Source organism: Aethalodelphis obliquidens, unplaced genomic scaffold (assembly GCF_003676395.1).
Source record: "Aethalodelphis obliquidens isolate GAN/ISIS:26980383/991018 unplaced genomic scaffold, ASM367639v1 scaffold5, whole genome shotgun sequence".
NCBI classification, from domain to species: Eukaryota; Metazoa; Chordata; class Mammalia; order Artiodactyla; family Delphinidae; genus Aethalodelphis; species Aethalodelphis obliquidens.
The window spans coordinates 48,760,048-48,786,579 of record NW_020837949.1 but is presented as its reverse complement, the minus strand read 5'-3'; the positions used below and the strand labels follow the sequence as shown (position 1 = coordinate 48,786,579).

General features: G+C 35.2%; 1 protein-coding gene across 1 annotated transcript in view; it reads right to left on the bottom strand.

Annotated features, from left to right (window-relative positions):
• SKAP2 (src kinase associated phosphoprotein 2) overlaps nucleotides 1-26,195 on the bottom strand; it is a 155,372-nt gene extending 129,177 nt beyond the window's left edge. The window contains exons 1-4 of the mRNA XM_027102344.1: nucleotides 25,971-26,195; nucleotides 16,500-16,605; nucleotides 15,861-15,886; nucleotides 8,355-8,462 (exon numbers count right to left, since the gene is read on the bottom strand). Of these exons, the coding sequence (XP_026958145.1) occupies nucleotides 8,355-8,462; nucleotides 15,861-15,886; nucleotides 16,500-16,605; nucleotides 25,971-26,037 (307 nt within the window). The 5' untranslated portion in view covers nucleotides 26,038-26,195. The remainder of the gene's footprint in view (nucleotides 1-8,354; nucleotides 8,463-15,860; nucleotides 15,887-16,499; nucleotides 16,606-25,970) is intronic.
• Between the last annotated feature and the right edge of the window lie 337 nt (nucleotides 26,196-26,532).

Sequence of the window (26,532 nt, the reverse complement as noted above, 5' to 3'; positions counted from 1 at the left end):
CCCAAACTGTTGATGGACTCTATAAAATCAAAGTCATCCTCTTTAACTCATAAGTGCATGTGTTCTCAAGAGCCATAATTTTAGAAGGTTTAATAAAGGAATTGCTTTAATCTTACCCCCAATTCTGTACCAAAAAAAGGAGGAAAGGGGTTAAAAACCTGTAACTAGAAATGAAATAAAAGCATTCAACTTCTGCCTCAGTAATGTCCTACTTCGTTTGACAACTGAGGGTCCCAGTCTGCCTCTGTGCTCCTCACTAACACGTAGGCAGGCTGCCTCCAAGCAAGCCTTGCCCACTTTACTCACAACCCCCAATCAGACCTCCCATTCAAAGGAAATGGCTTTCAGGATATAGACACGCAAAAGCAAAGGAACCCCTCACAAATTACCTACACTATGCTCATGAACAGGAATCAATAGCCAAGGCTGTCCAGACCTTTGAGGGAAACCAATAACATGAAGGAAAAGGACCAATGATTAAAATGCAACTTGCAGACAAAGCACAGTCAGCTTAGAGTTAGAGAATCAAACATAAATATTATAGATCTTAACAATGCAAAAATAATTTAATGAACAAATTTGGAATTTAAGAGTGGAAAGAGAGATGGAAGGAAAGCTGGGTGCACTACTTTCCGCGTACTTAATAACAAAGAGTCAATAGCCACCTTCTGAGGTTGGTGCATTACAAAATAAGAAGAACATTATTTAAGTCAAAAGCAAACACAAAAAGAAGTAAAAATAAAATAATAAAAAATCGGGAGGCAGAAGTGGGAAAGGAGGTGTGCAGAATCATCCATCATAGAGGGAGTCAACAGATTCTGTTCAAGGTTGATCAGACAAGAACTAGAAGTAGTGTGCCCGAAGTTACTATAGTAGCTAGAGAAGAAACTGTAACAAGTGGCTGCCTCTGGGGTTAGGGCGGGGTGGAAAAGGAGGCTTTTACATTTTATCGTATACCCTTCCGATCATTTTTATTTTTAACCGGATGCATGTCTCTTGTAAGTAGGAAAAAAACTAGTCTAATTTTTTAAGTAGCATGGCATAGAAGGATCAAAGGAGTTGAAGTTTGCTACTTCTAAGTTGGATATGATAGTCAACTTTTTGAGTCTCAGTTTCCACATCAGCAAAATAGGGAAAATGTCTCCCTGGTAGTTCTGAGTCAATTAAATGAAATAATGTAGATGAAAGAATCTGGTTCAGTGTCAGACATATTTCTCAATAAATATTACTTAAAGATGGTTCAATCCCCTTTCCTTCCTAAGATGCTACCTCAAGCACCAGCACAGTCACTTCTAAGGAATTTGTCTCAGAGGAAGGGAGCTCTCTGCGGAATCATGTGCCAGGCTAGCAAGCCTTCCTCGAAAATCAAGTGGGTCAGTCTATGGTCTTAACCTTTGCTTTTCAACGTTTAAACTCTTAATTCACACTTTGGTGCAGTTGCAAACAGGACACACAACTGAAAACAGGAAGCTATACATTGTGACTTCTCCAAACAAAGACCAGAGGCCAAATCCAAATATATATAGCAAGAAAGATAAGTCTGTTACGTGCCTAAATTTTATAAGATACAGTGTTCTGCAACAGCCAAAAATATCTTTACCATTGGCCCAGTGCTGATACCTAAAGATCTGTGAGTGGAACTTGACCTCCCTTGGGTTAAGGTATTCCTCTATTAACATGCAAACTTTCCTAGGGGTAATTTATCAAAGCCTTTCCAATGTACTTAACTGAGAATTTGATTTGAGGGGGGAAACAGATTCAAAAATGGGACAACTACCGACAGACAGTAGTGTCGGGAAGGGGCCCTGTGCAGTGTGCTGAGGGACCACAGAAGAGTGCAGGAAGTAAAGAATCATTTTTACCTACTACAAAGGACTGCTTAGCGCCATGCCTAGTCCACATCTGCGCATTCAGCCCAAGTGCAATGGCTCACCCTTCTTTTCAGCCACAAAGCCCAAGGTAATAAACACAATTAGAACAGAGCTTCTCAAACTTTAATGTGTACATAGAGATCTTGTTTAAATGCTAATTCAGATTCAGTAGGTATGGGTGGGGACAGAGATTTAGCATTTTGAACAAGCTCCCAGGTGACACTGTTGCAGTTGGTCTGCAGTCCATACTTTGGGTAGGAAGGGGCTAAAAGAATCCCTTCCTTTTCAGTGCAATGTCTACTACTCTAACCCTGGCTCTTCTCAACACCCTCTGAACCAAAAGCAACAGTATCTTAGCTGGGGAAGAGGCAAAATATAGCGGTTTTGAGAGCAGAGCCGGGTCCTTGGAGTCAGACAGACATGAATTCAAATTTCAGTTCTGCCACTTATATGACCTTCATTTGACCTCTCTATCCCTGAATTTCCTCCGTTGTCAAATAGTGATGATATATCTACCGCACAGAGAGCCTTTCAAGATTCAGAATAATGTAGCAAGACGCTTAGCTTGCTGCCTCCACTAGACGGTCTCTTTGCCTTGACTCATTCAACAATTAACTGTCAGGACCATCTCCCTCAAATATGTACTCATCACAGCAGTCTATTGCTTCAGGGATCTCTTAATGACTACCAGATCAAAGGTAAACTCCTTAACTTGGTATTCAGCTCTTACTGTCCCTCATTTGCTTACCTCTAAGACCCACTGCGCTCCTTCCTATTCAACATCACCTCTGGTTATTACCTTCTCCAGGCAAATGTGCCACCATTAAATTTACTAATTCTGAAATGTGGACACAAGCATTTGGAGATCTAGGGAACTTCTAATCAATCACCTGGTCCAAACTCTTCATTTCACAAATCAGAAAGTAAAAATCCAGAGAGGCTAAGTGACTTGACCTTGACAACAAAACGATTACCAATCAGTATGAAAACCTGGTTTTTGGACTTCTACTCTAAATGTTCTTTTCAGCAGATTTTCCCACTTTCTCTCTAGCAAACTTGAGGAACCATGCAAAACTCACTTTTAAAAAAAAGGCCCTCCGTTTACAATTTACTCTACAACCTCTCAGAATGTAGGCATAAAGTTTATGTTTTGGTTTATTCAACATGATGCCAAAACATATGACTGACTGAGTCAACAAATAAGGGAAGAAAATCAATGATACCAATTATTTGCCTTGGTACAGGCCAAATCAATTCAATATTTTAACACATACTAGTTACTATTTTCAGAATCTGCCTTGTTAGAACTTAGATTGCTGATAGGTGGCTATCTTCTCCTTCCAACTGGATCACAAGTCTCTTGAAAACAGGAATTTTTTTCTTCATCTTTGAATTCCCCATTACCTTGCCAAGGTACCTTGTTCCTTTCTTCATGAATTGTGTAAATAACTGCTAATTTACTGTATTAAAAATGCATTATTTTTCATAATTTGAGTTTTATTACCTTTGCAATATTTCTTATCTAGCCCATTTTGTTATAGTCTTATTTGCCCACTTTGTTTTATAGTGATGTATTTTCCCATTCAATGGCATAAAAATCAAAAAGATGATTCTCAATGGCTATGTGTTTTTATTTTATTCATATATGCCTTTGTAATCATAAAAATATTTTACATCTGTGTATACTTTATATCTCCAATCACACAATATATATCTTGAGTGTAAAAACATGTTTTCTACTTTTTTATCATTTCTCCAAACTATAACCCCTCACGTCTACCAAAGTACCTGAAGCTAGGCTATACGCATTACAGAAGGACTAAAATAATCATTGTTCTGATACTGCTATAACACAAGCTAGCTTAAAGGAACCCAAAAAAAAGTTAAAAAAAAAAAAACCCACACAAGTGCAACAATATGTTATGTATACAAAGATATGTGTAAGTTGCAAACTAATCTAAATTCTCAGAATAAAATGCAAAAATATGATTTTTATTATCAAAAACCACATGATACTATAGTTGGTTACCCTAAATGGGAAGTAATTGAAAGAACCTTGTTTTTCCTGGTTTTAAATATTATTTCACATTCTACTGGAGCCCAGAGAAAAGTAAAACATCTATTGCTTGGCTCTTACTAGAACTGATTAGTGCTACACCAACTTTATGCACAAAAAAATCTTCCTCAAAAGTCGGTGTCTATCATAAAGCAGAAACTAACACACCACTGTAAAGCAATTATACCCAATAAAGGTGTTAAAAAAATGTGTAATGTGTAAAAATTTATCCATTAAATTTATATTTATGCACATGGATGGATTTAGATCTAAGCTTGTTGTAGATGCATTGTAAGAGTTCATTATTTATAGGCATCATGGAGCTAATCCTTAAAGTAATCCTTTGGAATAAGTGATTTACATGTTTTATAAGTTCAAGTTTTCATATATTGTATTCCTTAAAGAAAACGAATACCAAAAAAGAAGAAAACATCATCTACTATTATAAGTTATGATCAAAAGAGCATAGCCTTTTTTCTTAATCTCAAACTTTAAAAATAGTTCCATACGTAAACCAGTATTTTTTCATACAAACATATGTTCTGTAATGCTCACAGTTTTTAGTAACCTATATTACTTGGGAATTTTTAGTTAAGAAGATACCAGGACAATAAATGACTGTTTTGTATCTTTAGCTTCATTTTAGTCTTCCTATATTCACGCCCTAGAGGTTCCAGATTCTTATCCACAAAGTGATTATGGTCTAGGACTGAATCAGATTTGTAACAAATGTCTACTGTGATCCTTCAACCTATCATCGATGGGCAGAGCCAATATATGTCTTCTAGCTCACTGAATCCTTTCACCTTACCTTAGGGACTTTCCACAATGCTACACGGTTAGATGCTTGCTTTTACAAATAATGAAAATGAATGCAAAATGATTTCAAAATAGAAAAATGGAAACCCAAATCGTTATATTGTATCTAAAAGCTACCCTGCATCTACCATCTTAGTGCCTAAACAAACATTCTAACATGTATGACAAGGGATATTCTTTAAGGTTTTGAGTTTCATTATCTCTAATTTTATCTGATTACTGACATGCACCATTTCTACTAACACTTCAATATATCCAGCCATACAATAGCATAAAACTTCTAACAGTGATCTACAATAGTCTAGAAACCATTATGATTTAAGTTTTTCAGAAAAAAATAAAAGCACAAAGCTAATAAAATGAAATTTCTATTAAATATAATTTTTATAAATATTACCAAATCACAATGAAACTAACAGCAGTCATACAATCGTTTATAAAATGTATTTTCCCTCAAAAAATAAAAACAAAAAAGTGTTTCCAAAGAGAGACGAGAAAAAATTACAAAGTACAATATTTTTAAGCTACAAGCGTTACAAAAATCTGTCACCATCTACGTTACAATTCTAGTCATCAATAAGGTACTTTGTTTTCAATGCATTATTCAAAAATCAATTATATCAACTCTTTTGTATAGAAAAGCAGCACACCTTTCAGGCAACTAGTATTAATGAGTAGACATGACTATAGAATATCCATCTGTTTCTCTGACAAAGCTGTGGCTACTCTAGTCACTCATTGAAATTCCATTAATCTGGTGTACCAAGGTCCAATGCGAAAATCAAAACTCCATCTAACCCTTTATCAGTTCACAATAACCTACAAGTGAACTCTGCCTGTTAGCATGCAGCAAGTTATGATTTTGCTATCAATCAGGCAGTTGGCCAATAAAAAAAAAAAAAAAAGGCAGGCTGGAAACAGCGTGTCTGGCAGGGTTTGAAGACTTTGTTTTTGTTTTCTGTTTTCATTTCCTTTCAATTTCTATAGGGTGTCTGGACCTTGTGAGATTATGCATTATTCTCCTTGGCTGTGATTTAATTGCTATCAGCAATCAAGTCGAAGCATCACTGAAGTGTGCTTGAATTTCATTAGAAGATATAACTTATGCTACTTTCCTACAGTACCTAATAAACCATAAAGAAACCAAAACACATATGGCTTGAGGGAATAACTGGAAAATTAGGTAGCCATTTGGGAACTGAATGAACTTTTGAACCAGAGGAACAGAGAAAAAGAAATATTAAAGGAAAAGACAAACTTAGAATGCACACAGAGATGTGCAGGTTTGACCTTTATAGTACCTTGAAAATTACATTAGCATTATGAAAAATACATATCATGTTTGTAGTTTATAATCCATCAAAGTTCAGATATTTTGTTAGTGCCTACCATAAGGTAAAAGTCAAAAGGACAAAACAACAATCTGATTTGACAAAAGGCCTTTTGGTGACCTGTGCTAATTTAGTTATACTTGTTGTTAAATGCATTACCATTTTATAATTAATATATCATTAGACTAAGGTCACACAATGAAGGAAAATTTATTCAGCAAAGGAAAGAGAACACATATAACGATTAAGTTGCAGGAAGAAAAACTAATATGACTAGATGATATTTAAGAGTGGAAATTAAAAGTTCAAGTGGTAGTTTTAAAATTAATTTAGAGTATTCTTAGAAGAAAATGTAAAATTATCAAAAACAGCATTATTTATATACCAAAAATGAATAATACTAAAAGTTAAATTTTCAATCTAAGAATTGCTTACATAAACACTGATGAAAATGCAATATTTAACAAAAATTTAAATGTTACACATAAATATAATTTATTAAATAATATTCAAATATTGATAATGTTTTAGCAATAAATCTTTTTCATGCTATTAATGTATTTTCTTTATATTTGGTTATGAAAACAAACATAATAAATTAGTTACTCAGAAGAAAAAGAAAATAATCCTGTAAATGATTATTTACATGAAATACAATAGCAATTCACTTTTCCTAACAAATCACTGGCTCTCACATATATTTAATTGTTGGATTTCTTAGGTTGTAATTTTTTCAAGATGGCACATAATGCTTCCTGGTACATCAAAAATTTATCTATGCTACTCTGAGAAATCCTGAGCATATATATTCTATGAATATGTATCCATATCTATATATTATCCTGAGTATAAGTACTCTCTATATATGTATACATACAAACATACTCATTTCTATCTACCAATGTTTTCCAGAGAAGCAAAACAAACCATTGTAATGTGTCTGAAAAATAGTTCAACTCAAATAATAATTCATTGTTTTGCCTGAAAATATTACTTCATCGATTATAAAACATTTTCTAGTAGAAATGCTTTTGAAGATCAGGTTAGAAGGGGTAATGCTCTGTTTCAGATAATAAGTGTGACTGAAGAAAAATGTACATCTTTTTAAAAACTAGACAATCTAAGAGAAAGAAATTCTTTCCTTTTAAAAATAGATATTAAATGTTAGCCAAAATGTAAAATTCAACATAAAATGGATATGATTATTGTTGCTACACACTGTACAAAGTTCTGAATATAAAAAAAAGCTTGTGTTGTTCTGAATCAGTGGTTAGAATGTTTATCACTTATGCATGTACTTGACTTATCCCTGTTCTGCAGTAGACATAATTTTATACCTCATAAAAGCAATTTATGTTTCCAAAGGGAATAATCTGGATAACATAAAATGTGGAGTGCTCTGTTGCAGGAAGCATATTTTCATTCAGCAATTGTATTTAGAGATGGAACTGCACAGTTTGATCATCATATAGTGGCAGAAGGCATTATTCATTTCTATGTCTATGTGAAACTTTGAGTGCCACAAATTAATATGCATGGCTAATTTATCAATACACATTCTTAATCTGTACCTATATATCACCCTTATAGGTCTCTATAATTCAGATGCACTCAACTGGGTGGCATAACAGAGAAAGCACATGCTACACTAAAAACAAGTTTCATAACTTTGGCAAGTTTTTAAAAATTAATAAGAAATAAATAATCAATTTTATTACCATTTCAATTAATACAAAAAACTATAATATTACTGTGTAATATAGGATATTTTTAAATGACAATCAGAAAAATGAAAATGTATAATTAAAAGAAGCATTTGATGGAAACCTGTCTCAATGAGAGAAGGCAATGTAGGAATAATTAATTTAATATTTTATGAACTCATTTTGTATGAAGTTTTCAGGAAAAAAGAGACCAAAAACCTTCTTCATTATTTATAAAATAATGAAATACAACAAGCCATTAAGCAGCACAATAAAATTAAGCAAGAATCTGATAATATCCAATTAACCAACAAACTTACTGATAATGTTCATACGATGATGCAAGCACTCTCCTAAAAATTCAAGTAAAGAAAATTTCCTAGGAAAAGAAAGAACTACATACTTAGGAAAACCACTAGAGAGAGCTCTTCTGTTCCTTAAAAGGTTCTGGTAAAGGTAAGTTAACTGAAGCCTCTGTGTTTATCTGCTTTCTGACAAGACCACCACCTTTACACATTGCACTGTTTTGTGTTAGAGTGTCAAGAGGTATATTCTATGGGAAAATGTCGCATACCATCAGAGGGGGCCTCATCATCTTTATCATATCTTTCTGAGGCTAATGAAATAGTGTCTGGAGGCCCAGCAAAAGGGTCATCGTATTCTTCTCCATCTTCTATATCACCTATAAAAGAATCAGAGAAAAAAAGAATGGATATATGTATACATGTATGTATACCTGAACCACTTTGCTGTACACCGGAAACTAACACAACATTGTAAATCAACTATGCCCCAATATAAAGTAAAAATTAAACTTAAAAATATTATAAAAAACCAAAAACTAATCGAGAAAAGTCTTTTATAATTTAGCCATCTTTAAAAGTGTTACTTTGTCAAAGAGGTAAATTTTACTATTAAATTCGGTCACTTTCATGGAAAACCAAAGAAAAATTTTTGAACTAGATAAAAACAGATCCTATTTTAATGTATATTCGCTGTAACTTAGCTAAAGTAAGTTTTTGAAAGTCAGTACACAACTGCTTCTTTCTGTTACAAAAGGATACAACTTCCAAAATTATGATGGTCTCTACAAAGAGGAATTCAAAAAAGTGGAAGCAGGTTAAAACATAGTGTGTAACCAAAACAAACAAAACCAAAATAACAATAACAGCAACCAAAAAAAAGCATGGAAAGCACAACAGAGAAAATAATTCAAGTTAATTCCATTTACCTACTCAATAATTGGAAAAATGATGATGAGAAATTGATAATTCAAAGCCATATGAACGTTTTATGTTTTCATTAAAAATCACAGATTATATTAGAATAGATTAAAAATACTCAGTTGTGTTTTCAAGAGCAGGAATCTTTTACGGAAAAACTGCTTTAAAACTCATATAAACCTTTTAAATTCAAACAAGGTGATTTACAAACTAGACACTTTTGATTTTTGCATTCAGTGATATGTTACTTTATTTTTTCTTGTGTTCTGGCTAGTTTTCTAGATGATTTCCAAATCTTAGGCTGATTGGTTGGCTTGAAGTCATTTAATCCCCACAATAAAATCTTGTGGTTTGGGTTTTTTCCATATACTCATTTAGAATAATTTTTTAAAAGAGTGAATCAAACATTTGCTATATCCCAGTTATATCTAAGCACTCATTCTTCATCCATATTGAACAACAAGGAAAAAGGTATGCTTAATACCATATAAATGATCTGTTAACAATTCAAGTTACTTGTTAAAAATTCAAGAGAAAACCAGCCACCTCACCTAAAAGTCATAGTGAAAAATCTCCCTAGGAACCCTAGAGTGCCTATAGTATTACTTTTAGATCGTAGTTGCTAGGCAGATCCAGATTAAAGCTACCTGGCTCTCCAAAAGGATATTTGTATCCTCTGACATGCATCTGATGGGTTGCACCCTACTTTCACCATATTTTTGGTAGAGGAAAGAGCCTCTTTCAAGACAACACTTTCAAAATAATAAAAACCAATATTCATATCTACTTTTTTAAATTTTGATATTTTATCAGCATTCATCATCCCTACCCTACCCTGAAAGTAAAGATATCTCCCATCAAGACAATAAGAGCAGAATATAGAGATGACTATCTTATTGTCCTTAGTGATTATACCATTATGTGTACCATACATGGTGATGTTTCTTCCCCAATTAAAATTCCAAGAAACATGTACAAATACTACTCATTCTTCGGATCTTAATTTCTCTTTCTTTCAAGATGTTCAAAGTACTTCTCAGAACATTCAGTGATCCCCTATAATATTTCTCTTATGGAAAGAAGAGTGGTCTGATTTAAAATATGAGGTAAGAGAGAACTTCATAAAAAGTGCTAGTAAAAATATGTTTGAACATAAAATGACAGCTCATGGAATACACAGTAGTAAAGATCACAAAATTCTCAACTGCTCAAAATTGCTAGAATATCCTTATATTCTTAATAAAGTAAGAATTTTTATGTTATGAATTTTCTAAGGATATTTCAAATCATGAACTATAAATCTTGCTATGAAAAAAAAGTATTAGCACACTTCGACTACATCACCATAACTTAGCACTTAGCATATTACACTATTAAGACTACAGAAATACAACAATAAAGCTAATGATTCTATGGAAAGGATTTTGAAAAAATTCAGATGCTCATGCTTAAATCTATTAAACTCTGTGTGGAAATAAACAAAAAAATTTCTTTAAGTTTTGAAAATCAGAATTAGTTTATTATCCTTTGATAATATCCATTATATATTTTTGTGTATATATCCATGTATGTACACATACACACACACAGCAAAAACATCATTATTAAAGCTATAAATTCAATAATATTTAATATAAGTTAAGACCGTTCTATGCAAATTAGTCACTGACATGTTAAAGACCTCTGTGGTTTTTGGTTTTGTTCAAAAAAAAAGAACACTTTTTGGATTATAAAGTGAAATTGTCTTCAATTTACCCATTCTAAGAACTGCAGTTCATTTCAAATGTTGGGTTTTTTTTAAAAAAAATACTGTGATATTTATATTTATCTAAGACAAAATAAATTAAGTACTGCTACTGGCCTCATTTCTCCCCTCCCCGCCCCCCCTTTTTTAAAGCTTTCCTTGAATTTAACTCAGAAAGTAAAGAATAAGCATCCCTGTGGCATCTGTATAGGGTTATTCCCTTTTTAACTTGCATTAAGTTGAAAAAACACATCATTTTTCAAAACAGTCTTCTTCATTTTACTGTTGTTCCAGTGATGATCCACCCCTTTTCCCCCCTCCCTAACTATATTTTTCAACTCAACAAAGAGCTGCTATATTATAAGGAGCTTTAATTGAACACAGGGGTCGCTGTTGAGCAGTGCAAAGCATTTTTTCTCCCCAGGGGCTGAGTACTTGCAACTTATACCTGCAAAGACTTCGATAAATTAAAAGGAAAATGTTCAACTTGTGTTTATGTAATAGAAAACTGAACTCCAAAGCAACAATGGGCATCAGGTAAACGTATCCAATACAATTTACAGACATAATTGAAAGCATTACATCCTAATCAGACATCTAAAAGAAAAGCATGCTCAAATGAAATGTCTACAGAATCATTAGTTGGCAGCCATTCTATTACCATCACACATAATGTCAGTGGTGCCTTGAGCCTGTGCCAATGACAACAGCATAAATTTTGCATCTCATTTCTATGGTCATAAAATTAATGATCAGTTTAAAAATACTTCTTTGTAAAAGTTATTGTGCAAAGAAAAGACATGAATGTGTCCCTGTTATGTACTCAGAAGGATAATTATAGGGTTGTTGCTCATTAATACTGTTTCTTGTTTCCCTAGAAAAGCATTTGATTTATCTCACAACTTTCAAAAGTTTAATTAATGATACAAAGTTAACAGTCTAAAAGACAATGATCCAAGACTTCTTGTCCTGTAATTTCATTGGCAAGTTAAATAACACATCAAAATCAAGGCTTAGGCGTATCACAGCAGCATATTTCTTAGAAAAATATTTTTAAATTTTTAACAGTTGGGTTCAAATTACTATTATCCCTTCTTTTTTATATGGCTCATGGTCAATTAACATTTCCTAAATGCCTGGAGATAAAGCCCATCAGCAATTCAACAGTTCATGATCCCACCATTGAAGGTGATTTAACCAATCTACTGCTTGTTTTGGCAAATACATTTCTATTTTGAACTCAATCAGGTAAACAGTAAACTAAATAACATACCTAAAATTCAGACGATAACCATTCCCTTTTACAGAGAATGAAATGTAAACTTGGTGGGGAAAGTTACTTGAGTCAAAAATATTAATTTCTAATTTTCTACTCAGTTCACTTGTCCAAAATAATTTCTCAAGTGATAATATACAGCTATGAATGGACATAAACATTTAACTTGTCATTTCTCAAGGGAACCTGTAGTTTAATTCTTAAAAATTTGAAAGATTTGAGTCACCACAAATAAGATTCTCTTCATAACTCTTCTACCATAGAAGGGCTAATTTACGGCATGCAAACGTGAGGCAGAATTTTAAAGGAAGGACACCATTCCTCAAGTACTACCTTTGAAACAGACTTCTATTACTATAGGCCCCGTAATCTCAAACATGCTTAACACATTTGTATAAGGCCAGAGATGGGGGGTGGGGGTAAGGGAAGCTGCAAGTTATTTGCTCAGATTTCACTGGGGAGCTAACTTTCAACAGAACATATACTATGTTAGGAAGAGTAAAGGAAACGAAGTTAAACGTCATCCCAACTTCTGACTTTTCTGCTGTTCTCAAGGATTCCATCAGAACAAACTAAAATGGGTCCCTTCTTATCTAACAGCCCTGTTACTCAAAAAACTAGTTTAGTCCATAAATAAACTTAATAATACCAATGAGGTCAAAGGAAATTGCTTTCTAAGTAAACCTATTCATATTTAACAATATCAATGGAGTTTTAGGATAAAATCTGCTAAATAAATGTTTTAATTTAGAGGGAAAATATTTTAAAGGAGAAAATGAGAGCTTTTTAGTTATGACATCTAAAGAGAATTGAAAACAATACATTCACATTTTTTAAAGCTGTAGACACCCATATTTGAAAAATATTCTCTTGAAATATTTGTCTCATGTTAATATGCATACCCTGCCTTTAGTAATTTATGGTTTCCTCAAAATTTATTTGAAAACTGAATTATAAATCAAGATTTACTAAATCCTCTTGATAAATGAACTTGAATCTGAGAATACACATTAATATAACACTTATTGAACACTGACTATGTGTCATGCATAGGTATCTTCACATTATCTTATTCTATAAAGAAAATAATAATACCAAAATCATCACTGGAGTAAAACAAGCCTAATATAAGGGCAAGATACAACTACAAGTAAAACTTGTTTATCATGTACCTAATATATATTAGAAAATTCTATTTTATACTCAGTCAGTAACACCTTTACTCAAGTAGTAATATATTTTCATCCCCAAAATAATTATTTCAAGTCACATTTAAGAGCGCTATGACCTTATGATGTGACAGAGAACAAATTCTGAAATAATCATAATTGTAAAATAATTCTAAAATGAGCATAATTCTAGTGTATGAAGCCTGTATTTAGGAGTATACTTTATATTACTAGGCTACATTGTAACTAAGAATAAAAAACTAGGGTTAGATAGTTATTCTGTCATGTACAATATCTAAAGACTATAAGAAGAGATGTGAGAGGAAAGGAAGGAAGGATAACAGACATCTGTGAACATTCGAGTAACTAATAACTCACTTATTTGAAACAAATAAATGTGAATTAATTCATTTTATTTAAGAACTCTCTTCCAGGTCCTTTTTTCTCCCAACAATGATATTAAAATGGTACTTAACCATCATGTAAAAAAAAAAATTATGTGAAACAAATAGGAGTATAAAGGTAAAAAGCAGGAAAATAGCCTCTGGTCACCTCATTGTGACCCTATATTGACCTGAGAGAGAGAAAGAGAAAGAGGGGAAACAGCCAAAAGGATTTCTGCCCAGGTCTCCTTGGATGAAGACAATCCAAAAGCCCCAAGAAGAAAATGTAAGAAAAAAAAGAAAAGCAGCATTATCAAAATATACTTAGATGAATTCAATTTATTCAATGTAGAGATCTGGTTATTAATAAATTCCTGTTTTTAAAAAATATGTCTTTTGAGCAACTGCTTATTCAACTATTAAGCCTGTACTAACTTCCCTTTACTATTTCTAACAAACTACAGAAATAGTCTTTTTAGAACAGTCGAATTATACTTTGAGGGTAGAATGGCATAAAATTACTCAGCTTCTCATATTTCTCCAAGGTATGCATCTAATTTATCCACAGGTTTACTTTTGAGCAGGCACTCTTGGTGATTAGTTAACTCAATACAGCAGTATTGAAATACAAATGACTTATTCAGAGGAAAATGATTATGGGGAATCTCTGAATTCTGTGTTATTTGCAATCTTATTCTAGGCTCATTTTTCAATTTCTATCAAATACTATATAAACTTCCATTCTCCTTAGAGACAAAGAATGTATCTCAGTAATGTAATTTTAATATCCACACACCTGAACAAGTCCTAAACCAGAATACCAAAGGGAAAGTTCCTACCCTATTATTGAATCATATGCAATTCTACATATATGACTTTATACTATCACATTTTCTTAGCTTAAAAATGTTTAACGTACAAATAATTAAGTCACAGTGAGAGTCCAATAAGTAACCACTAGAACAAAATGTGCCTTTTAAGAAAAAAGGCAGAATCTGATACGCAATATTTCCCCTATAAACAGTGCACTGTATAAAAGTTATCATAATTCAAATGCATAAATTCATTATTTCTATACTCAACTAAGCAAAATACAACATGATTAAACCCACAGTTTAGGATTCATTATAGAGAACAAAGAAGTAGGTACTTGTGGAGAGGAGGAGTTTCCTGCTCTTCCCTCTATTTAACAGTGTTAAAAAATTTAATACGGAAAAAAATCTCTTCTTGTTTCCTCTAATCACAACAATTGTGATGACTTAATGTGAAAAGAAACTGTGGTTTCCTTTTAACTGATTTTAGGTTTGTCTGGTTAAGTAGCTGGTTTATTGAAACCGTCATTACTCTCTCACTTATCAGTTGGCAGAGATATGAGTTACTCTGTGGTATCTGCTAACCCCAGTTAGAAGATGCCACACTGCTTCCCCCAAACGCAGAGCCTAGCTTCACATAGTTAACTGACCTCATGTTGTGACCCTCATACCAGCATCCACAGGCTTCAGGTCATGACCTATGAATTAGCATCATGGAAGTAAGGGCCATACCAAGTTTCCCTTGCAGAACTGAAGACATGAAATAGTAGAAACTTCCTACGCCTTTCTGGATTTGGTTTTCAGTACGCTAAGCAGCTGTCTCTCAAATCTAAAGGAAGACAATCAGCTTACCAGCATTCTCACATATTTCCAAAAATGAAACTGAATCCCCTTCTTTGAAAATGCCTGTGGCATATATTTATTCATATCAAAAGAATCACAAGAATAATAAAAACCAGCATTTGGAAAAGATTTTACTCATGCTCTCAAACAAAAGTTGATACTGTTTTTAAACCAATTACCTTTTCGAAACATTACCTATGAGCACCCAGCCACAGGCCCTCCTGCTCCCATGACCACTATAAAGTAATCTCTACAGGGTTAAATGGTGTTAGGTTAGTATCTCGCCTCTGCCTCACAAAATTCTTCCGTGTGTAACTGCGCGTATATACCTTTCTTAACAAACTTCTGCCACAATGAACTCTAAGAACCATAAAACCTAAGAATGTTAAACACAGATTTCTGCATGAAAGATTGTGCAAAAGAAGATTGTGCAGAGTAGATTCTAGATATGTTTTTTAATTTTATTCTCAGCAGGGGGAGCTAGCACTCTCATCTTTGAAGTCTAAGTATACAACCAGAAATTTAAATTTTGACTCCAACTATCAAATTTCAGTATGTGTTAGATTTTCCTATTGAAAATCTCTGCAAGGAAAAAAAAAATGTCAAGTTTGACAAAACTTGAAAATTTACCTTTGCCTTGAAATTCCTGAAGGTAGCTGCAAAATAAAGCAAGAACATTATATTTTAAAATAAAGGTTGACAAATCAAAACAAGATCTAATCAATGGCAATAATTCAGGTCTATTTTAAAATCTATATTGTAAATATAGATTTAGAGAAAAAACTACTTCCTATCCTGAAATGATAATTCCAAAAGGCTTATGGATTTATAATAAAGGTATTTTTAAAGACTTAAGTTACAGTAGTAAAACCAGAATATATCTTTAATACATACAACTTAAATTACATTTATTCATTTGAGTGTCTGGAGGTATCTTCCGTATTTATGTTAAAATTCTCAACCTACCTATGTCTTATCAGTTAGACCAAATATATCCTCAAATAATCAAAATAAACAGTTGGATTTTGCTAGAATGCTTAGAAAAATACATAATCAATAGGCTTCACAAAAAACGGTATTATGATAAGCCTGCCTGTTTTTAAAAACTATTATAGTAGAAATATAGTTTGTCCTTTAAAACTACTTCAAACCAATTAAATTAGAACATAAAAAATTTAATCCCACAATAATCAGTCCTTCATTAAAATATTAATTACAGCGTTTCTTATAAGTAAGAAATAAGTAATAAAAGGCAAGTAAGTGACTTACGTAGACTTTACATCTTTTATCTTCTTAATAAGGGAGTCTCTCTTTTCCTTTGCTTTCTTGGATAAATTTTCCCCTCTCAGTACGTCTGCTACAAATGTTTCAACATCTAAACCATGAAATATAAGAAAAAGGATACAAATTATAGGAAAGAATCATTTTTTTGTGAAGACAAATAGGACAATGATTGTTTCTACCCATAAGTGTTAGTATCTGTACAATTTGTTACAGTTTTTTTATCAATCCAAAGCATAACAGTTGAAGTATGTTTCAAATACTAAATTGGACAAATCTGTTCACCTCTTAGCTAATAAAATGTGTATGCTCTACTTATGCTTAACACAGCGAATGCTATTTGAATGTTTAGCATCATTAAACCAGGAAGAAGCACGCAAGTTTTAATAAACTATGGTGCCCCATAAACAAAGTCTCTGTATAAAAGCAAGTGCAGAGCTTTCATGCATGTTACTATCATTTTTTAGTATTTTGTAAGTTCCTGTATGAACAGGTCATTCACAATATTATACCAATATAAGCTAATGTCTCTGGCAAAGGCATCCTTTTCCCAGTGTAATCAATTTTCAGGTATATGCAGCGCTTAATGCTTTAGAGGAAAAACAAGTCCCTTTTGCTAGCCAAGATTCCCAAATCAAACCCTCCTCTTTCCTACCTGCCCCACCTACTTTGGCCAGCTATTCTCAAATAAAAAAGATAATCAGTTGTGTGGTTTTGTGTGCTCTTGCTTCCTGCCTTGGCATTACTACCTGGAAATATTTCTTTAAATAAAGGAAAAAGTGGCAAAATAGATTTAGCCACTATTTTAAAATATAGTAACCAAGAGATAAGACTTCTATGGCCTCATATAACATTTTCACAAAGCCTCTTTTTTTTTTTTTAATTCAGTAAACTTCTAAATTATTCTGCTTTCTAATTCTCTCTGGTATACAATTCCACCAAATCCTTATTGGTTTGATTTTAAAATAGCCCCACTCTTATTGTTCATGAAATACTGTAAAAGTTTAAATTAACTTTATATTCAGAATTTCAAATGTCACTTTGAGGTATCTAATGTAGAAGATACCATTAAAAAATTTTCAGTAGGTATGACTATAAACCACCCATATTTCATATTGAACAGATGTGTATATGTTTTACTTTCTTTTTATTTAACTAATTTGTCTCCTATTTCACACTGATAAAAAGATGGTATCAAAACATACAATAATATTATACTTAATTCAAAGCAGTATAGCAAATAGTCTTTCAACTGTACTTACAATTAGCAACTTAAAACCTAGTATTTGAAATAGAATGTTATAACTGATTTTAAATTCTTGATTACAAAAGTATGTTGACCCCAGGAGTGAAGCTGATTAAACTGTTATTCTATTCATTCATAATAAATTGTGTAAAAGTGATTCTTCACTAAATCAATATAAGTGAAATCATTAAAATTTAGTCTTGGAATAATTCTAAGTAGCTTTCTGGTTTGAAGTCCATCACTGACTAATGTTAAAAGTAACTATCAAAATGAAACAAAAGCAAAATGTCACAGCTTCTCTTTCCTTGAGCTGTCCCTATTTTGAAGAGGGGGACACAGAGACGTAATCCAGTACCAGTGCAAATTGGACCCACACTTCTAAAGTGAGTTCAAAATAATGAGACATAAAAAAGCACTCTTCTCTTTTGTATGTACCCAGAGGAGCAAGGCAACCTCTGGACATTCAGATATTAGCTGAAATGGAAAAGATCATTGGCTTCTCTGAGATGGCTCCAATAAATCTACTAAGAAACTGGAGTAAGAGAAGGAGTAGCACCTCTACTGCTGATTCTTTCTTCCAGCCAGCTCAATACTTGGGAGAATCACTGGCATAACGATTGGTAGTTTGCTTAATGTTACTTTCACTCAGTGTTTGTCTTTAATTCCCTCATCCACACGAGTATTTAATTGCCTATTTTACATTTTCATTATACAATACAAGTTTAAGCAAACAGGATCTCTTTTCTATCTCCGGAAGCAATAACAGAACGAATTACAGCCCGAGTTATTTCTTTAAAAGGTCTTTTCAGTTGTATAAAAACTCAGAAAACAAAAAGCTGTAATGTTCTACATAGAGTTTCCTAACAGTGCCAAAAACATTTTTAAATTATTGAGCTATGCTATTTTGTGAGGAAATACTTGTTGAAGGAGTGAGACTGCAGGAAGAATCTGTGTTGTTTGTTTTCTGAGTGGGAGGAGGTTCAGAGATTGCGCAAGGGAAAAATTCTATATTTTTAGAGCAGTCAATGTATTTATTCCTAAACTTCTGCCACAAAAGGGGTTTAAGGCAACTGAAAAGATTTAATAAACACTGATTTTTAAAAATTACTTCACAAACGAGATGTGGAAAGCGTACAACCTGCTTTCTGGTTTTTTTTGTTTTTGTTTTTAACAAATAAGAACTTCATAGTGGAAGCGATTCCTGCAATAGTCTTCGTTTGTTGGTGCCCACAGACTCAATTGGTTTTCAAGTTTTTGAAATCCGGGTTTTTTCTTAAAATCCATACTGTGCCCATTTATTTTGAAATCGAACGAAACCAGTCTCTCCTAGGCACAGGAGACCCTCTGGACGTGCCCGCGGCCTTCGCAGAGCCCCTGCGCAGAGCCCCGACCCAGTTCCCCCGGCGCAAAGACGTAGCGGGTGCTGGAAAGTTACTCGGCCTTCACCGGGAGATGCTCGGGCTCCGCCGTCCGAGACACTGGGAGTGTTAAACCCCAGGGTTCCCGTCATTGGAGCTGTGAGCAGGGAGCACTGGTTTGGGGCAGCGCCCTCGCCAGACAAATGGGACTGGATCTGCGGCTTTGTAGCTCAGAGCCAGGGTAATATTTCAAAAGCGAGCAATAAAAGTCCTGGGCGACTCAAGCACTCCCCTGGCTGGTTGGAAAAGAGATCTGAAGCTTTTTATTGTGCTCTGAATAGCCCTGCAAACGGTAAACTAGCGAGCGCTTTAGCCCTCTTCTACCTTCCTTTAGGGGTCATGTCCCTCTGTTAATATGTAGATTTCACTGACTCCAGACTGCCTGTAATTCGGGGAACAGCCGTAATTCGATTACAAGAAAAAGTCAGCCTGCCTCCTCGCTGGCCTCTTGGCCTGGCGAGTAAGACAGAATTCCTCTTTCTCACAGGAGGGATCTCGGCTCACCCGCGTCCTCCACGGGAGAGGAGAAGCTTAAGGACCCACCCGGCCACGTGGAGAAAGCGCAGTTCCGGCGCCCTCTAAGCCCTAGGTCTAATCCCTACCGCCGCTCCGCGCTTCGTCACGTAGACCGCAGGTCAGCGCCGGCCGCATTTAACCCCAGAATTGGCCCCATCTCCATCCGCCTCTGCCCCCCAAGTCATCACCAAGGAAAAAGTTACTCAGCGAATACAAATGTGGTGGTGATTTTTGCTCCTGTTACACCTTAGCATTGTCAGAGCAAACCTGATCTCCTGGTACAACTGTAAAGATCTGGGGGAGAAGGCCGCTGGAAAGATCTGATTTACAACCGCTCTGTAGATAAACGTTAAGGTCTGAAAACAAAATTAAAAGATGACATCATGTCTTGGCTCAGCAATCCTCAAGCAGTTTTAAGTTAGAAACTTCTCAATAGCCATCGCAACCCCTAAGAGGCAAATACTTAGCACACACCAAATCACCTAGTGGTACTCAAATTTTCCTTTTTTTTCTTTTCCTGTACATATGGACCCCCTAGAAAAACTGCCACTCATCTCCCCCTAGAGCCCGAGAGGCTAGGACAGGTATCTAACACACATAAGCTAACAGCTTTCTACCAATTTCCATACTAATTACAGTTTCAAGGTGAAACCACACAAGGTTACGACAGTTTTAAAATTCTTGCAAACTATAAACTGTCGGCTTCTCCAATCTGAGTACATAGCACAGGTTCCAACTCTTTAAGAAAGCCGGGGTTTGACCACTTGCCCTCACCATCCTCTACCGTGGAATATGACTTCCAGGCTGGAGGTTGTAAACAGTCACAGAGGTAACACCTGGTCTCTTCTGCCTAGTCCTCCAACCAACCGATACCTCACCTCCCCGGGCAGGCATGCAAGTGTGCAGGCACAGGCGCACGCGCGCGCACGCACACACACACACACACACACACACACACACACACACACACACATACACAGCCTCTGTATTGGCCTGAATTGTATAGCAGAGGGGGCAAGAATTAGAGTGAATCCACTACCACATGCTCAGCCCCAGATCAATGAATAAGTGTAAAACCAGTCAAACCATACCCCAAATGGCTTTACGACTTAATTCCACATCTTTCTCTACTTTATGAATTGGACCAAGTTGTACTTTGTATTCACTGAGGTGCTATCACTAAACTTAACAAGAATCTCAGCCTAGAATTTAAGTTGGCATCAGAACAAAAAGAGAAGCTTTTCTTCTCTGTTAAAGGAGGGCATGGTCTGACCAAACACCTACTGGTGAAAACATAAAAATCAGTTAAACTGGGCACATGTAGACCAATTAAGCTAAATACCCAAATTTGGAAAATAGCTAATCAAAAAGTTATTGATAGCTCTAATAAATGTATTTCTCTTGTTTTCCCAGCACCTTTACAGGTTATGGTTGAACTGTGGACTTTTCAAACATGGAAGAAGAGACAGGAACAAGCACAAGGAGTTCTCAAAGTATGATAGGAAAAACGTACCTGAGTCTTACAATCCAATCATCTGATTACATTTTCAAAATAGGCTTTGGAGGCTAAATGACTTATTTTGGTGGAAAGCTGGACTGTTGAAGGATAGAGATGAATATTTTTCACCTCTAAAAGATAACTTGATGAATAGCACCTTATAATCATCAAAATCTCTTTACCACACATTTTCAAAGAAGCCACAGTGAATAAAACATTAGTCTGAGATTTACACTATATTCACTGTTAGGTATCATGTATTGTAACGTGTTCACTATGTGATTGAAAAAGAAATGTAAACTCAGCGGAACGAAAAAGATAGACTTGGCTTTAATTGAAAAAGACAAACTAAGTGAATAATGAGTATATAAAAACTAGCCTATGCCACTTTTATCACCCATATATGACACTTAATCTTAAATTTATGAGAGACAACTGAACTGTGTTTCAAATCACCAGAGGCTTTTCCCACTCTGATGTTTCTGTCTTCTTTCTAGTAATACTTTAATGCTGATAAAGTACAGCTAAGCTCATTAGGAAATTTTTATATACTTCTCTCTTTTAGAATATTCAGATTTCTTTTTTAAAAGGAAACCAGTGATAATTTGGATTGGGTAACTATAAAATTGTGCATACTAGCATATTATCAAGAGCTTTATTTAGTAATCTGAGATGAAAATACTTTAAAAGGAATGTCATGAAAAAAAAACAAGACAGCCAAAGATCCTCTCCCAAGAAAAAACAGAATATTGTATGCTTAACATAGGCAAATCATTTTCCTAACATCACATCTTAAGTCATCTATGTTATTTGACCCATACAAGAAACTATAACTTTCTAGTCCCTTGATTTACCAACATATATTCCTATTGCTAGAAGAGAAAAATCTTAGAGGTGTCATGGACTGATTTCACTGCAAGATCAAAGGTTCCATATCAACTTTAAACTCATTAGTTATTACTGCCAAAATGGGGCAGGCTTGTTCTTGCTCTATAGGAAAATCCAGGTGCTAAAGAAGTAAGTGACTATTGCTGACTCAGTAGGTGGCACTCTTCCCTTTACATACTCAGCCAACGCCCCAGAAGGAAGTTATGGGACACTAGATACACCATAAATGATTCTCCTAAGAAAAATAAAACCGAAATGTTGACCAAACTACAAATGGAACTTTGGAAGGGTCGAAATCAAACCACACTATTCTCAGCATTGAAAAAAATTCGACCTCTATCTCAACTGAATTCCGTTCTTTACCTAGTGTCCCTAAAGGGATTGTCAATTATGTGTGAAGGTTTTTTAAAATGTCCTGGAAATCCTCAATAGAGGAAAATGCAATATTTCTAATCAAGACTGCCAAGTGAACAAAATCTCAGGGGCACTTTGCACACACCACTGTGTTTATTGTTTGTTTGGTTTGGGTTTGATTTTTCAGAGTATACAAACAACCATCATTTTCTTCAACATTGGTTTCATTTTCTAACTCAATAAAAAGAAACTAACATTTTCTTACAGCTTTCCTTTTTAAATATTGTTGTCCTAAAACAAATGAATGAGAATATCTAACTGCAAACCACCAAGAGTCCAGTATTCAAAGGGCGATTAAACAAATCAAAGGGATTGGGGGTGGGGGGTGGCGAGCAGTGGTTCTAATTCCTCTCACTTTCTTGCCTGCCTGGAGGAAAAACTCACATAAATCAAGATTATTCTTGCTGTTCATCCTAGTCAAAATATTTGGATGTGGGAGAAGATTAAATGGACAAGATTTGGGATAATCCTTTGATTCTAATTATCCCAGCTAAACCTGTTCTTCCATTGTGGTGAAAAAAAATTGAAGGTTGCCTGGAGTGCATACGGCAGTTCCCAATTTACTTTTAACAACAAAAATCTGTAAACCTTTTTCTATTCACGGGACAAGAAAATAATTCAACACTTTTATAAAAAGTATAGGCTATCAATATTTAATATACTGATTCCACAGAAATAAAAATAACTAATGGTCAAACTATATAGCCACTTTTTCAAGAGCATCATTAAATGTGAGGTAAGAATGATAACCTCTATGGATTTTTGCATTTCTAAAGAATTTTTTTTAAGGGGAAGGAATCAGAAGGAGGGGGGAACAAATATTGAAAAGGAAGCCTAAAACAGATATAATCAGAGGAAAAAATAAAGAGAATAATAAATTGACAAGAATACATTTGAGCACCTACCTCTATCAAGCAGCTGAAACGTCAAACATTTAACACACATGGCATAATGATTTGGATAAAGGGAACATGGAACGCAATGGGAAATGTCCAAAACATCTTTTTTAATAGGCATTATCTTTTGACTTTATATTCTTTTCTTCTGAAGGGATTTTAATGCCTGAAAAGTTTAGTTCCTTATCTTCTGTACCCTGGAATTCTAGCATAGCGTCATGCATTCTAAGAGTGCTCAACTGTTAGCTACAACCACCACTGCCAATATCTCCTTCTTACTTTCAAAGAAAGAACTAGGTAAGCCAGCAATATCTTTAAAATTCAAACCAATGTCAACTCTCCCTCTATAGTTTTAATAATTTTAAATCTAACCATGTCCTATTACCCAAACACTTGAATAATGCAAATGGTCATGCACAATCCAACAGAATTTTTTGGATAAAAAAATGTGAAAAAAATTGCTCAGAGCACTTATTCTTGAAACCTTTCCTACCTCAAAAAAAGATTTTAATTAAAGTCAACCATAAAATGTTAACCATTTTCTTTGAATGATTAGTTTAAAAAGAAAACTGAAAAACACTGGTTCACTTGTTTCATTTCTTTACAATTTATATCATATATATTTCCTCATAGCCATACCTCTTGAAAATATCCTCTGAAAATAAAGTGTAAGTCAAATTTGTAATCAACAAAATCTTAGTGTTTTATTATTTGTTTTTAATACTTCATGTGTTTTAATATGTGATTTGCTTTAAAAGTGTGAAATACTGAAAGTGTCAATAAAATGATTTTTAAAACGCTGATTTCAGACATTATGTAGGTATTATTATCTGATTATCTGATTAAAGAGAGAGAGATGGCTAAAGTATATAGGAAGTTAGCAATGGCAGATAATTTAAATATTATTTAATTCTGAGCTTTCAATTAAATTACGTAAATAAGGGCTACATGAAATATTTGTAATCTATGGGGATCAGAGAATAAAGAGTCTCATAACCCATATATCATACTATCTGCAAATGTACGACTATGGATCCAGATAGCAAACTGTCTACTGTGGAGGTGTCAAGCTTCAAAAGCATGTACCCAGAGGTTACCCAGTTTACTTCCTAAACTCAAAAATTCACACCTAGAATATCCTGAAAATGGTGACATCTATTTTTAGAGTTATGATAAACAGTTCTCTGACCTGGTGACTAAAATAATATTCTAAGCAAGGAATTCCAGCGTAGTAACAACAAAAATGTTAACTGCAGTAAAGCAAAATCAGCATTCACTTGAAACTCGCATAGAATGGAATAAAAGCTGCCTTAACTCAGCCCCTACAGTTCTTTCAATATTTCCCTTAGTGGTACCCATTAATGACAACAAGCATTTCTTAGAGTAAAACACTGTCCCACCACAAATGCATTCACCACACTGCAATCATGTTCACATAAACATGTCTGCATTCATACACTATTGGTTTTATTTTCTCTATCATATTCAAGATGCTAACCACCAAAATAGTGTAACAGCATATAAGATTTGGTCTCACAATGCTCTAACAGTAACTTACTACTTATAATGTCACATTTTAAACACTGCTTTAAGAGTTAAAATAAGCAAATTGTAACACAGGCATCTAAGAGAAACTCTTTTAATCCAGTTATTCATGACCAATATTGAAGGATACTAAAGAAACAACTAAAGAAAAGTAAAAATTTTTAATCAAAATTCAGAATTCTGATGTACACATGACAAAGTGAATAATGGGAAGAATTCCAGAGCATCAGGATAGGTAAGATTTGTGCTACCCTAAAACAGATGTATTGTCTTTTCTACCTTGTGCAGAAATACAAATTTTTTAACAGCCCTTAGTGAAAATACACATCTCCATATCAAGTATATTAATGAACTAGCAGTGGATTCATAACAGCCTTGAAGAATGCACCTTTAATTCCTAAGTTCCTATAAATGGTAATTTTAAACTGAAAAGAGGAAGATGAGGGTGCAAAGATGAAGTACTGTACTTTAATCGTGTGACACAGGAAGTTGGACTTTAACACATCCTTCCTTTTTTGTTTTAACATGTTACTCAGGCTGAAGACAAGTGGCTATTTGAGAGTCAGGTTCTCTTCGAAGGTCTCAAATATGGGTGGACTGAATGTTGAAGAAAAATGGGAGTTTTAGAAATGACAAACCCTTTGGTCTCTTTGATCTCTCTCTCTCTCTCTCTCTCTCTCTCTCTCTCCTTCTCCTCTCTCTTTGCTCTCTCTCTCTCTCTCTCTCTCTCTCTCTCACACACACACTGACACACACACACACACACACACAGCGTCTTCACGACGTATACAGAATTGTCCTGATCGCGTTAGTGTAGCCGACAAGAAGGTCCCCACCATCCTCGCACCAAATTTCAACACACACGCCCACTCCCACTCTCAGACCCCACTTCCCCACTCCCAGTCCCGCTCCCACTGGGCAGGAGGCGTGGGGAGAGCGGAGAAGGAAGGGAGAGACTCCGAACGCTTCTGTCCCCACCGGCTCGCCGTCCCCGCGCCCCCGCCCCCGCCGCGTTACCCGCCCCTTCCCGCTTTTTACCTGCCAACAGGTTCCTAATCTCCTCGGGGAGGGGGTAGGGAGAGGAGGTGCTGCTGGGGTTGGGCATGTTAGGGAGCGCGGGGCGTGCGGGGAAAGGACCTGCGCTGAAAGGGGACTCGACCGGCTGGGGTTGCGGCTGCGACCTAGACTTGGGCTAGGGGTCCCGGTAAGGACAGCGGGGCTACGAGTCCGGACACTGCCGGGCCGACGCTCACAACAAGGAAGTCACTGAAGCCCCAGCCACGGCTGCTGGACTCTCGGCCCAGCCCCGCCCGGCAATTCGGGGCGGGGCAGTGGGCGGGGAGGAGGACCGAAGGGCCAGAGGAGCCTTAACTGCGCATGTGTAACCTCGGTTTTCCTCGCCTCCGAAAAAGAGCCCCTGGGCAGGCCACACCCACCGCTACGTAAGGGCGCGGGAGGTGGAGCGGCTGGTGGGAAGGGAGTGGAGTGCGGCTGCATCACCTGATCCAGCGCCTGAGGTGCCTTGCGGCCATTTTTGTCACTGGTACCCCCGCAACTGCTGACCATTTCTCCACGGTCCCGGAAAGTAAGGTATCCGTAG